Source organism: Cygnus olor, chromosome 16 (assembly GCF_009769625.2).
Source record: "Cygnus olor isolate bCygOlo1 chromosome 16, bCygOlo1.pri.v2, whole genome shotgun sequence".
NCBI classification, from domain to species: Eukaryota; Metazoa; Chordata; class Aves; order Anseriformes; family Anatidae; genus Cygnus; species Cygnus olor.
Window position 1 is genome coordinate 10840978 of NC_049184.1, and position 13079 is coordinate 10854056.

At 44.2% G+C, this 13079-nt stretch overlaps 1 protein-coding gene across 2 annotated transcripts in view; it reads left to right on the forward strand.

Moving 5' to 3' along the window:
• Window positions 1–1326: 1326 nt before the first annotated feature.
• VAPB (VAMP associated protein B and C) overlaps window positions 1327–13079 on the forward strand; it is a 30632-nt gene continuing 18879 nt past the window's right edge. The window contains exon 1 of one of the 2 annotated variants that reach the window (XM_040575934.1): window positions 1327–1664. In XM_040575934.1, the coding sequence (XP_040431868.1) occupies window positions 1607–1664 (58 nt within the window). In that variant the 5' untranslated portion in view covers window positions 1327–1606. The remainder of the gene's footprint in view (window positions 1665–13079) is intronic. The other variant, XM_040575936.1, reaches the window with a different exon arrangement.

Genomic DNA, 13079 nt, shown 5'->3' on the forward strand with positions numbered 1-13079 from the left:
GCTATACATTGCTGAAGATTTTAACAACTAGTCCTGATGTACTGGGTATAAAGTATTACCAAGTTTCACTACAAAACTAAGAGTTGTACTAAATATTTATATGAGTTCATGTTGTTTTGGCATGGAACGAAAACAGTGTTGGAACAAAAACAAAAGGTGAAACATGATCGGAGATGCTTAAACGAACTAATTGAAAAAGGAATTATCATGGACAAGAGCAGCTGGTGTCGAGACTTGGTACAAATACTGCAGATGTGCTTTTGCAGACTTCCTTACAGCACTGAATGTCATCATCCATTTAGTGCTGTTAATTTTAACATATACATCACTCGTTTGCTATTGCTTTTATTGCCAGCAACAGAGCAACCCTCTTAATCCAGATATTTTTAGTCATTTTTATACATTTTTGGCGATTACAAAGTAAAACAATGTTCATGATAGCATTCATGATACAAAGAACCTGTGGGCGTGTGAGTTACAATGTGTATCAGAGCTTGTAGTTGTGTGGTAACATGAATTTACACATTAATGTTTTATTACCATATTTCTATTCATCTCTTACCTGTTAGCTAATCAGCCCTGATTAGGACTTGCTCTAACATAACCAGTATTCTTTGAAAGTTTTTCTCTGTTAATAGGACTGCTATTATCCTTGAAAACATGGTATCTCCTCCCCCTGACCTACACATCTGAAGTCCAATAGCCTAAAAAGAAAGGAATTCATATACACAAAAAATTGCTTATTAATTATACATAAACTAAACTATAGGACCCTAACCCTTGGCATGTTTCTGCTGGTAACAGGGACATCCCCATCTCCTGCTTCATTGTTACAGCCCCCTTGACCTGATGTGTCACAGAAATGTTTTATGAATTCTTATGAACTTTTAGATTATAGAAAACTACGGGGGGGGAGATCAATGACTACAGAGTGCTGTTACAACTATGCTGGCCTAAGGTCATCAGAAAAGCGGCACTTCACATTAATTAGACAAATTTGTAAACTGAAACTGAAAAATATTTCAAGTCATGTGGAGTTAAAAAAAAAAAAAAAAAAAAGCTTTTGTTAGCCTGTGCGTAGGGGGACCCTTAAAACCACCGAGCTGACCTGAACGTATGTCTTTATTCGCTAAAAAGCCCGTGTTTCCTGTAGCTGGAGGCCAGCGCGGGTTTCCACCAGCCCTGCAGCGCTCCCTCCTTTAGCCCCGCGGTCGGGACCCGGCCTGGAGCCGTCGCTGTGCCGAGCCGCGGGGGCACCCAGCTCGCCTCTCCGCGTCCCCCGCGCCCGGCCGGGCCCGGCCCCCGCGGCAGGAGGCGGGCAGGCGGCAGACGTCAGCCGCAGCCTCTCTCTGGGCCGCTCCGTGCTGCATCATCCCCGCCTCCGGCCGCCTCCCTCCGTCCCTCCCGGCCTCTCCTCGCGTCCCCGTCAGGCCACCGGGAGCCGCCGCTGCCCGCCCGGCCCGGCCTGGCTCGGCCCCGCTCGGGGGCGCTGAATAAAGCCGCGGGGCCCGCCCGCTGCCGTCCCTCCCTTCCCCTTCCCCTCCCTTCCTCCCTCCCTTCCTCTCTCCGCCTGGTGCCGCCACCGCCGAGGAGGAGGAGGAGGAACATGGCGAAAGCGGAGCAGGTCCTCAGCCTCGAGCCGCAGCACGAGCTCAAATTCAAAGGTACGGGGCCCGCCGCCGCCGCCCGCCGCCGCCTTCCCCGCCCGCCGGCCCCGCTCCGGCGGCAGCCATTTTCCGTGGGCCGGGGCCGGGCGCCCAAAATGTCCTTCAGCGCCGCGGCTTTCCCCGTCCCCCTCCTCCTCGTCCCGCCGCCCCCGTCCTCCCCGTTCCCCTCCCCGTCCCCTTTCCCGCACCCCTGGGGGCAGCGGGCAGCCGACAGCCCCCGGCCCCGCGGGGCCGCAGCGCGGTGCGGGGGGGTCCCGGGCCTGGCCCCGGCATGGCCGCGCTGCGGGGCCGAGGGCGGCCTGAGGGGAAGCCGGGAGGGAGCCAGGAAAGCTCCCGTTGTGCCCCCGGGAGGGGGAAGGACGGAGCCCGGTGCCTCGGGGAAGAGGAAGGGAGACGTGGTGCCGGCTGAGGCGGGGGCAGGCGCTCGGCCGAGGTCCCCGAGGAGCTGGGGCACCCCCGGACGTGTGCGGCGGGGCTCGGCCGGGCTGCGGGAAACCCTGGGCCCCCCGGCTCCATCCTTGGTGGCATTTCATGGCGTGGTTTTTTTTTTTCGTTTTATCTTTGTTACCATAACGCCGTGAGGCATTTAGACACATTCCTTGTGAATATTCCGCCTGCCCCAAACCCCATCTTTCCTTCAAGTCCAAAATTTGAATGGGTCGGAGCAGTTGAAATTCCAGTGTTGTGACCTGACAGCGCTGCTGTAATGCAATATTCGGGGATTACAAATAAGCATTCGGCAAGTTTATTTATGCTGCAAGAGTCAGAGGTTCTTTAGAGCTTCAGATGAATATCTGGCAAATCTTCCTTTTTTAAAAATAGTGACCTATTTGCTGGCATCTGGTAAAACTACTGCTTACTCAAAAGCCTTTCATATAATGTTTTTACATGTAGGAGAAGCCTCTACTTTTATTTAGTAGTAAATATTTCAATATAAGCTATTAGTATAAACTGGGCTTACAAAAAAGCATGATAATAAACAGTGGCTGGAGTGAATGTGTCTTTGTTGTAAGCTGAAGTCTTTGCATGTTGTTATGGCAGCAGAATCAAACATGCTTAAGAAGCAAACTGTTCTAATACTGTTTACATTAAGGCCTGATATTCATCTGATCGTGTTTGTTGTGAATGTGAGTAATGTTACTTCCATCAAGAAAGCGTATCCAAGCTGAGGCGGGCAAGAAGAGGGGCCTTACTTGGTACAGACTTGCCAGAGGCACCTAGTTGTGGTTCAGGGCCTTTTCTTATCACTTGGTCGCAAGCAGGTGTAAAACTAGCCAAAAACTGTGAGTTTTATTTGTTGTTGTTGTTGGGATAAAGCTAACTAGTCCGGCTGCCTGGTCCTCAGTTGAGGATCTAGAACTGCTGAAGTTAAATCCGCCAACCGTAGAGGTTTTCTTTGTCAAATCTTTAGCCAGCATCGTACGTTCCTTGTGATGTAAAATGTTGCTTGACTAGCTGCAGCTAATATATGGCTTAGTTTAAAAGTATGCTTAAATATTAATGTTTGAATAGGCTTAATGCTATGGATAGCCTTCATATGCCTTGGCAATAAATTCTGTCTTACAGCCCTTCCTGACAGGCAGTGCTGACCACTGTCCTTCATTCAGGAAAGGCCAATTTGAAGTATTCATGAAGTCAATTCCGCTCTAAGCAATTCTCGTCCTGTTTTTGTGATGGCCTGGTAACGTGGCAGCAACCATTCTCTCGCCTTTGTAAACAGTTGCGTTTCTTTGCGAAGCATTGCTTTGCTCAGTGCGCGCAGATGCGGACAGGTGCCAGTAGCGCTGCCGACTGGTGCGGCTCTGCTCCCTCGCTGGTGTGCCCGAAAGATTCGACGCCTTAGGGCAGCGGTGGCAGCGAGGTGGGATCCTAAACCGAGTTTCACAAACGCTGGAAATGGATAAAGGTCTCTGACAAAATGCAGACGGGTAGAAAAAGCAGAAAATAATCAGCTGTACTGTTGTCACGCTGGTCTGTATAATTCTTAAATATAAAATCTAGAGGGAGGTGTGACATTTATGAAAGGATGCAGGAATAAGATACCGAAGTGAGGATTCATTCTATGTGTCCCAATGTGTGGGATTGCAGCAGTCTCTGTTAGACGCCGCTTTCACTTAAAAGAAAGGATCTGAAGACCTTTTCTAAGAAGCTTTTGTAACCTCTTGTTTTGCAGCAGTTCTTCTAAATGCATTTAGGTCTTTCAAAATACCATTTGTGTCTTTTTTTGCACAAATATCAAAGAAGGTATTCATGCCAGAATTGCTTTTCATGGCATGTGAGCGTGAGCAGGGTTGTCTTTCCTCTCCATCTCCTACACCATAACACACGCTCCAAAATAGCATCACCATGTGCTGCGCTGAAATGCAGCTGTGAATAGCGGGAGGCAGGACACTCCTCTCCTGACCATAATGTGGCTGGAGATGCCTGTTTCTTACCCTGCTCATGTGAAATAGCAGCTTTGCAGCTGTGCCAGTGACTTCTGTTGGTCACTGCAGTTTTGCTGCCTAGGTGAGAAAGCATTGAACTACAAGTTTATCATTTAGACTTTATTGGTAATGAATGGTGAAAAAGACCCTTGTTGTTATACATGACAACGTTTGCGTTTATTTTTTCCTTCCTTTTTTTGTTAATCAAGGACACAGCATGCAACAATCAGATTTTCTGCCATGAATTAGATCACGATATTCGAGGTCCTGACTTAAGGAAGCACAAGCTTTAAACTTATGCAGGGATATGTAATTCCGGCCCCTTTTGTTAGATGGGTTTTGATAGCATTGGTAATTACAGTGCCACACTTGTGCTATGGGGCACTGCCTCGTTCACTTTGCGGGATGGCCCCCAGTCAGGCAGACCTATCCTTCCAGCATCACGAGCCCACCTGAACAGATTTATTTAATGCCAGCAAGTGATGTTTTGTTAGAATAGAACTTATTGTACGACCCACCTGGGTTTTCAGCTGCTTGAAATGCCGCAGCATCCTCTGCAGGTGCAATTTGGGGTGGGGGTGGCTAGCAGAGGGCTTGTGCCAGTGGGTGGAGGTGGCGTGGGCTGCGGTGCGTGTCAGAGGGGTTTTGGGGGGTTGCTACAGGTGAGCCCGGGCTTATGACTCAGCACTCACTCTGTTGCAGTGCTCCCCAAGTGGCAAGTAGCAGTATTGTGCAACCAGATTAATTCCTCGCCAACCAGCACAAGTTGTTGCCAGTTGGTAATGCAGTTTCCTGTGTCCGGTGTGTGATTTTTTCCACCTGCACGCCTGCAATACGCCTCTGTGTAGCCTTGCTTTCTGAAAAGGGCACAATAACAAACCAGAATGACCGCTACTCTCCATTCTTAATCGTACTGCTCCAGCAGTGGCTCCAGGCCCAGCAGTGTTCCTTCCAAGCCATCGCCCGTCGCTGGCTCTGCTGCATCCCCGGGGTATGTCAGAGCTGCGGACGACGGTGCGGCCTCAGCCCTTGCAGCACACTCCCAGGTGCATGGCTCTGAGCTCCTTTGCATGTCTCTGGGCAAGCTACAGCCAGATCCGTGCCTTGCAGGTTGGCAAAACCTCCTCTGCCCGATGCGAATGTCCAATTCTTACCGGAGACCAAGCGAAGGCTTTTTGGTCCAGCGGCTTGGCAATGTTTGGGACGTACGATCAGCCTTGAATCTGCTGTCGTCAGGGCTGGGAAGAAAGGCTCAGGACCTAGCGGGATGTTGTGACTCAACTATGTACTTACCGCTCCCTCCCTGTCATGATCTGTGTGTAACGGCCGAGGCACTGGAGGTATTCAGAGGGATTTGGCTGCCTGCTCATCCTGTTCTGTATTGGATAAACAGGGATTTCTCATCCCTGCCTCTGGAACAGGCTTTGTTTAAGAATGTAAAATACTGACAGTGTTATGAAAAGTTGCCTCTTTAGTATAATTAATATGCATCTTTTAAGTTGAAAATTTATACAGTGTTTCCTTTTAAACTGTTAGAGCCCTTCTGGTGTTCACAGCACAATGGCAGTCAGCGCTAGGATTTCTTTACTCTGTGAAGGCTGCTGTGTCAATGGCTGTCTGCTCTTCTGCTGGAAAATGTACCATTCTATGCTTGCTTCAGTTTAGCCCAATTCCTAACAAAATCATTGTTAGATCAAATATGAGTAAACCTTCACATCCTTCTGCATATTTGATCAAGTTTTACACTTAAAAATAGAACAGTATTTAAATAACAGGCAGGCTTCATAAATCCGTATGAATCTATAGTTCATTAGTCGTTTTTTGGTGACACTTAAATATTTGTAGTTCATCTTATGCTAGCTATTCTTGCAACTTCGGTAAAATCAGTAGTTTATTCTAACTATTAAGTGTTCACTATAGTCGGACAGACTTGCTGCATCTCATTGAATTATTCTAATTTCACGTGCGTTAATTTTATAATTGCCTCTTCGCTTTCCATAGACTCTTCACTTAAAAAGAGCAATGCTTGGAGGAAAAGAGCTGAAGATAAAGGCAACGGAATGATGCATTGTACCTATTTAGTGACACATCTCATTTTTTGAAAGGTGGGATAAGTTAAAGACAGCGTTTCCTTAATCAGCTGGTGTTCTGCACGCTAGAGACATGACACTAACAGCCCTGCTGGGAAAGGAGGAGGAATTGTACGAATGTGGGCTGCAAAAGTTTGAAACTTACAATAGGATGCATCTTTGGTTAGAGCGCCAAATAATGATTATTTGAGATGTGTGAAGCAAATAAAAGAAGTTTAGCCACGTTTTCTGTTAAATTTAATTAACGTATTTAGGTCTCCTAAGATTATTTCCAAAAATCTCACAATCTACTTGAAGGTTTCAGCCAGTGCAATGTATGGGTTAAGGGCTTTTGAATAATTTTGTACTGCATTGATTCTAAGAATTGCAGTTGAAGTAATAAGCATTAATGGGAGCAAAGTATTACTATCTCAAGGAAGAGCCTAATGCAGTGATAAAATCAGCATAAGCAATTATAATTTGGAGCTTACTTCTTCTCTTCAGTTTGTGGCATTTTGTGTTTTTAATATGATCAACTCCTTGCCTTTATTGGAAGGGGCACGTACATTCAGAATTTCCAGTTTCATATGAATCTGATGTTTGTGCACCGATTTTCGGCTAAGTTAATTTTTAGTGGGAAAATCATACAGCTGCTCTTTTAAGAGGTCATTGTAGTGGAAAGACGTGCTCAGTTTGAGCTATGGAACCATTGCGATGATGGGTGACAAACAAGGGTGTCCAGCTGATTATTGAAAGCTCCTTGGTGGCGGAATGCCAGTCTGAACTGGTGACGGCATGTGTCCTCTGTTCATCACTTCTGAAAATATGCCTGGGTGATAAACTGTATTGAAGGTAACGGGTGACTGCCTCTACAGATGCAGGTAATGTATCGTAGCAGATGTAGATTCACGCATGTGCATAGCAGTAAATCGTCTGTTTACCAGCTGCAACCCACCAGGCCGTGTGCGATGTCGTAGCACCTGTGAGATGGGAATGTGGAGTCAAAATCTGTGCAGGAGTTTTCTGATAGTTTCTTCTCCCCGGAAATAAAATGATTGCATCTGTCTTCTCACTTCACAGGTTTTATAAATCATTTGTGAATCAATGCAAAAAGAAATCAAATTAAAGAAATTTAAAATTTTATTTTAAAATAAGTGAGCTACATCTGAATACAAGGCTGAATTTTGCCTAATTGTACTTTAATTCAGAATTAGGATTGTAAAAATCAGAGCACAAGCCTTTAAATAGATTCTTGGATCTGTTTTGAAACTCAGCTGGAAAAATGGCATCATCGCCATAGTGAGTGATCCAACTTTATGAGCTCGGCTCAGCTTACATCTATGAACAAACACCTGCTTGAAAAGAAGCTTAATTTGTTGCATGCACCCTGCTCTAGAAGGTATTGATTGCATCAAATGAGCTTTGGATCAAGCGAGCAACTTCTGCATATGTTGTAATGCAATTTTTGCAGAAAACCGGGTGACCCAGGGGTTTGTCTTGTTTCTTGCTTTCGGAGTGCCTCCAAACAGAGCTTTTTGCCTAGCCGGAGACAATGCAGGAGTCAAATGACCCTTGCTAATTCTACCCACATCTTGCAGCCACACTCATTTTCTACTATCTTGTTACCATATTGGTCTTATGTTTGCTCCCTGCTGGGAACAACTAATAACTACTGAAAGCATTTCACAGTTGGTACAATAACAGCCTTTTTGCTTTTTCTGTCAGTGCAGTTGGTTGGCTCCGAGAGCTTTTATTGGTGATGTTTGCAACAGTTTTGTTTGTGGTACCAGCTGTTGTTTCAGGCTTCAATTTCATCTTCGTTTTTGTAGGGAATACGATCTTTCACATTATCACTGTGCCACTGCAAGCCATCCTTTTCTCCCTGTAAGCAAAACCTGAGTGATTTCAGTGGGGTCCCGGCCCAGTGACGTGGCTGAGGGCCGAGGCCTGCTTCCCTCACCGTGCCGGGTGGTAAGTGAGGCCGAAAGAAAGCCTGTGCTGCTTACATACATCAATATTTAAATGGCCCTTTATCTAAATTAAGGGCCAAACTCATGCCAAATCTCTTTTTCTGACTTTTGACACCAAATTTATTCAGTATATAAATCCTTTCATACCTGCTTTGTAGACTGAGAGCTCTATCAAAGGCACATGGAATATCTGTAATGTGTCTGGGTTGCTGGTGAAGTCTTGGCCTGCTAGGCGGCCCTTCAGAAGGAGGGATTTGTGCCATCAGTCCAGAGCAGCTGTCGCAATCTTGCTGTCACTGAAAACATATGCAAAGCAAATCACCATTTCCATGTTTAATTCAGTGCGGGATTAAAATGCACATGGATAGAAGTGATTGAGTGTTTACACTAGCAGGACAACCCTACTGAAAGTTGACCGAGCCTGTCCTTTCTGCGTTATAGCTGTTCTGAAAATTGCTTACCTCTACTGGAATCCTTCTTGCCCCAAAAACGTTTGTACGTGTTTGTACAAATTGGGTGCTGCTGCTGCATGCAGTGCTTTATCCCACATTATTATAAATACTTTATGAAAATAATCTCTTTATTAAACTACCTTAGTGTCTAGCTTTCCGAGCTGTAAACGAAGCCCTTCATACCATGGTGCTGTGGATGAAAGATTTCATAGTTCTAAATTTAATTCTGTTTTCTTGGTTGGTTTCCACGAGGTGTGGAAAAAATAGAGAAGGGGGAGGTTTGCCTGGTGATCCGTTTACTTTTGATGCAAATTATAAAATCGTGTAGGTGTGGGACTCACTATGCAGCTAAATCTTATGTTTTTGCAGACATTTCTAAAGACTTGATTCAAGTTAGTTGTGTTTGTAGAAGCCATGTCAAGTGACTATGGAACTCTTTAATTAAAAAAAGAAAAAACTTTTGGTTTTCCCCTGACTGCTTTTTTTCATCTAACCAGTTATTTCATCTTTGTTGTTGCTTCTAATGTTTCTCACAAGCAGGAGTCCAGCCCTCCAGTCTGCAGTTGTGTGTTTGGGCTGTCACCCTTGCCTGTTTATATTTGCAGCTGTTGAATTTTGCAGTATGTGACTTACCAATGCATTTTGCATCTTTTCAAAGTGTTTGCATGCATAATTTCCGCTGGTTTGCAATATCTTCTCATCTGGCCTTCCTACATGCTCACCAGACTGAGAGCAAAGGTCAAAGGGCTGTAAAGTATTTTAAAAATATTTTTATAGCTGATTTTACTCTGAACTTCTTGGTTTCAGTCATACAGGGATGCAGATAATGCGTATGGGAGTTTAGGTTTGTAGAATGCCACTTAGCACGTTTATCTTGTTCTATGCCAAATGGTATAAACTGTCAGGTATTTTTCCCCTTTATTAAGGTCCCTCACTGCTTATGACTAACTTTTTTATTTGTTTTTGTTTTATTTTTCCTTTGATCTTGAAAGCACAGTTAATGGGCTAGTTTTCAAATGGTTCCCAAGAAATGTATCTTGCTCAATTCAGGATTCCTCCTAATTTGTAGATATAATTAGTATCTTGCTGCCTATTTAGATTTTTTTAACTTGGAAAAGCAGCTACTCATTGTGCGTCCCAAAATCTCTAATTTTGCTCTTTTCTTCTGGCATTTACAATTTATGCATAATTTTGCAGTTAATATTTGTTCAGTTGCTATTTAAGTTACACATCAGACTTGTCTATTTGAAGAGTATATACGAGCATAAATTAGAGTAGTTATGTTGTTCCTTCCCTACCATTTGAATGTGCATCTGAAATGGAGATTAGTGATTAAATTAGACCAGGGAAAATTACTTCACAAGAAGTACAAGAAAAAAGGGTAATTTGGGATGGGGCGGAGGGGGATAAAACTGTGATGCCTCTTCCAGGGAGATGCTTCACACTGACTTCAGTCTTCAGCCAGCGCTGTTTTTGCTGGGGAGGCTGGGCGCCAGGCCGTGGTGCTGCGCTCCACTGCTGCATCCATGCTTCTCCCCAGGGCCCTGCGCTTTGTTTCAGTATCTTTTTGGTACCCACCCAGCAACCCGTGTGCATGAGGCTTCGAGCTGCGCAGAAATAAGTAGGTATCTTATTATATGTAGGTCTTAGTATTTCCTGGTTATTGAAAGAGATGTAGCTGCTATTCCACCATGAAAAGAGAGTATGCCACTATTTTTCTGAGCTGTTTTCCTACCTGGAGAGAGTTGATATGTGTGTATTTGTGAGTGGAATGAACAAAGAAACATGATATGTTTGGCACTTGGTTCTAAAAGGATATGAAAGCACATTTGAAATAGATATACCTCTAAAAGCTGGCCAGCTGCTATCAGTCTTTGGTTATTCAGTTGTACGCAGAAATCTGCACTAAATTGAGGATGTAGAGAAAATATTTCTTATGTGATTTTGTTGTTGAAGATCCCTGTAAGTAATGTTCAGGTCTAATGAAACTCCGAATAGATCAGTTCAGGGGGAAAAAAAAAACAAATGGCAGTGGTACCAAAATTACGTGACGGACATGTTCTTCCATTTCGCCAGGAACCTTATGTGTGGCCTCACAGCTCTTACAACTGTGAAATCAAACTGTTAATGATGCTCTGAGGAATAGAAGGTGACAAAAATTACATGGTAATAGATATTCTGAAAATAGTCATCAGACTCATGTTGGCTTTTTGTCTTTTTTTCCTCTTGAACATGAGGCATGCTCTGGCAAAAATGGGTTGTGTCAAAATAGGCCAGGGAAGGACACCGATTAATCCATCCAAATGAAATCATTTACTGCCAGCCTTGATCCATTTTGGCACCTGGATCGTGTAATTCTGCTGGCTTTCTGTGTCCTTTTTTTCCCCCGTTGTAGATCATTTTATTGATTACATGATATTAAAAAAAAAAAACTCACTGCATAAATTATTTCACAGAGAGGGATTTGGATGGCACTTCTTGTTATATTTTTTTTTTTCCAGCAAGGCTTCTACTGCTTAGCACAGCAAAAGTGGAAGTGGCCACTTCCCTCCCTTCATTTTTGCTTCAAGGGCTCTTTTGGGTGAGGATAGGCACGGTAAGAGTAATGAAATTGATTCCACAAGGGCACACTTTTCTAGCTGCTTCCCAGCAAAATCTGAGCTGAGACTGACAGGTTTATGAGTGGTTTATACAAGTATTAAAAGCAGCCTAAGTTTTTCTTTAACATAATTACCAAATTTGGGATAGCTGGGTCTTTTCAGGGAGTTACTTGTGAAATAAGATGTTTATGCAACACAGGCAATTCTTGTTTCTCATTCTTCGAGTTCTTTGATTTCAAAAGTTGCTGATGCTCACTTAATTATGAATGTCTCCAGAGCCAGATGGTGGTGATGATTAAAACTTGGCATACAGTGCTTTTTACAGAAAATCTTGTGAAGATTAGTGTTCTAATTAGGTAAGTATTCTCCTGACTTCACAGAGAGACAAACTATAAGGGCCCAAACCTGCTCCTGTTTTGGAATTGCTGTCAACTCTTAAGGCTTTTAATAGCAGAAGATCAAGCCCTTAAGTGATTTGTCTTAAGACAAGTAAGGTAGGGGGAGAGTTTGATTGGATCTTAGGTGTTCTTGATTCACAGGCACCTGGCTGATAGCTCAAAATGCATTGCTTGACATTTCAGAGTTTGTTTTTAAAGGTCATCAACTTTATATGTAACTTTAAAAAGAAGTGTATAGTAAGGCAATTCTACACCTGTTATTGAGCCTTCTTGCTAATGTTTTGCCAATAGTGTGTTTATTTTAACTATCTCTCTGCTGATAGACACCCCCAAAAATAAAATGGCAGAAGCTGTGGATAGAAAGTGAAATCAGTACTGCCAGATGCATAATAAATTGAGAAACAATTTGGATATAGTGGTAAGAAAAGCTGGAAGTTGAGGGGCCAAAATGCTCCAGTGTAGAGCTGACTGTGCTTTTGGGCAGCCCCCAGTCTGTCGGCAGGTTGATGCTGGCTGGGACCCAGCAGAAGGCTCACACGTACTGGGGCTGGAACAAGGGGCAGGTGTGCAGGCACTGCGTGTGTGTGGTAGGGAAGGGAGCCTGAAGCATTGTGTTCAGCCCCCACGCTCTCACTCGCACACGGAGTAATGTGGCTCTTTCAGTCGATGAGTTATTGCTCCAAGTGGACATCTAGTTAGAATGCATCAATGCGTGGGGCTTGGGCTCTTGAGAACAGCCACAAAACAATTTGTTTTCCCCTTCTATTGCTCTCTACCATCTCGCTTATTAAAGATTCCTTGGTTACCTTTCTAAGGTTGATGACTATATCATGTGATTAATGACTTTCATCTGACACATCGATGGGATTCAGCCGTGGTGAAATATGTCCTTCCCCTCCCATTGTAGCATTCGGCTGCTTTCCCCAACGGAACTACAAGCGGCTGCATCGCTCGAGGCTCTGGTTGTATTTCTGCCTGCATCTGGGTATTTTGCCTTCTGATACACGTCTGTGGTACTGAGATGAAGGGGTGAAAATTGTTGTTTAGGAAAAGGTGATGAAAGTGCATCTAAGACATTCTGGGAATAACATGGGAATTTATTCTTATCTATGCTAATTACTGATTGCCAGTTTAATCTGACTCGACTCTGGTTGTACCAAGTGCTGCTGTGTTGCATTTGCTCCGAGAAGCACCAGTTTGGGAAATTTGTTTTAGGGGATTCCCAGCATTAAGCAGATAAGAATTTGCATTAGATTTAAACGCACAACAAAAAAATTAGGCATGTGCCTTAATTACTTCAAAGGACTATGCCAGCGCTTCAAGGGAAAGTGTGACTGCAGAGCGTATACCTAGATGTGCCAGCTTTAACCTGCTATATACGAGACCTTAGTGCCTTAATCTGGCAGAAGGCTGCTGCGCAGGAAGATGCGGTTTGCCTGATGGCAGCTTCTGAGTGCTGCTCGATCTGGCTGAAAACTGATTCTCCTTTTTCTCTTC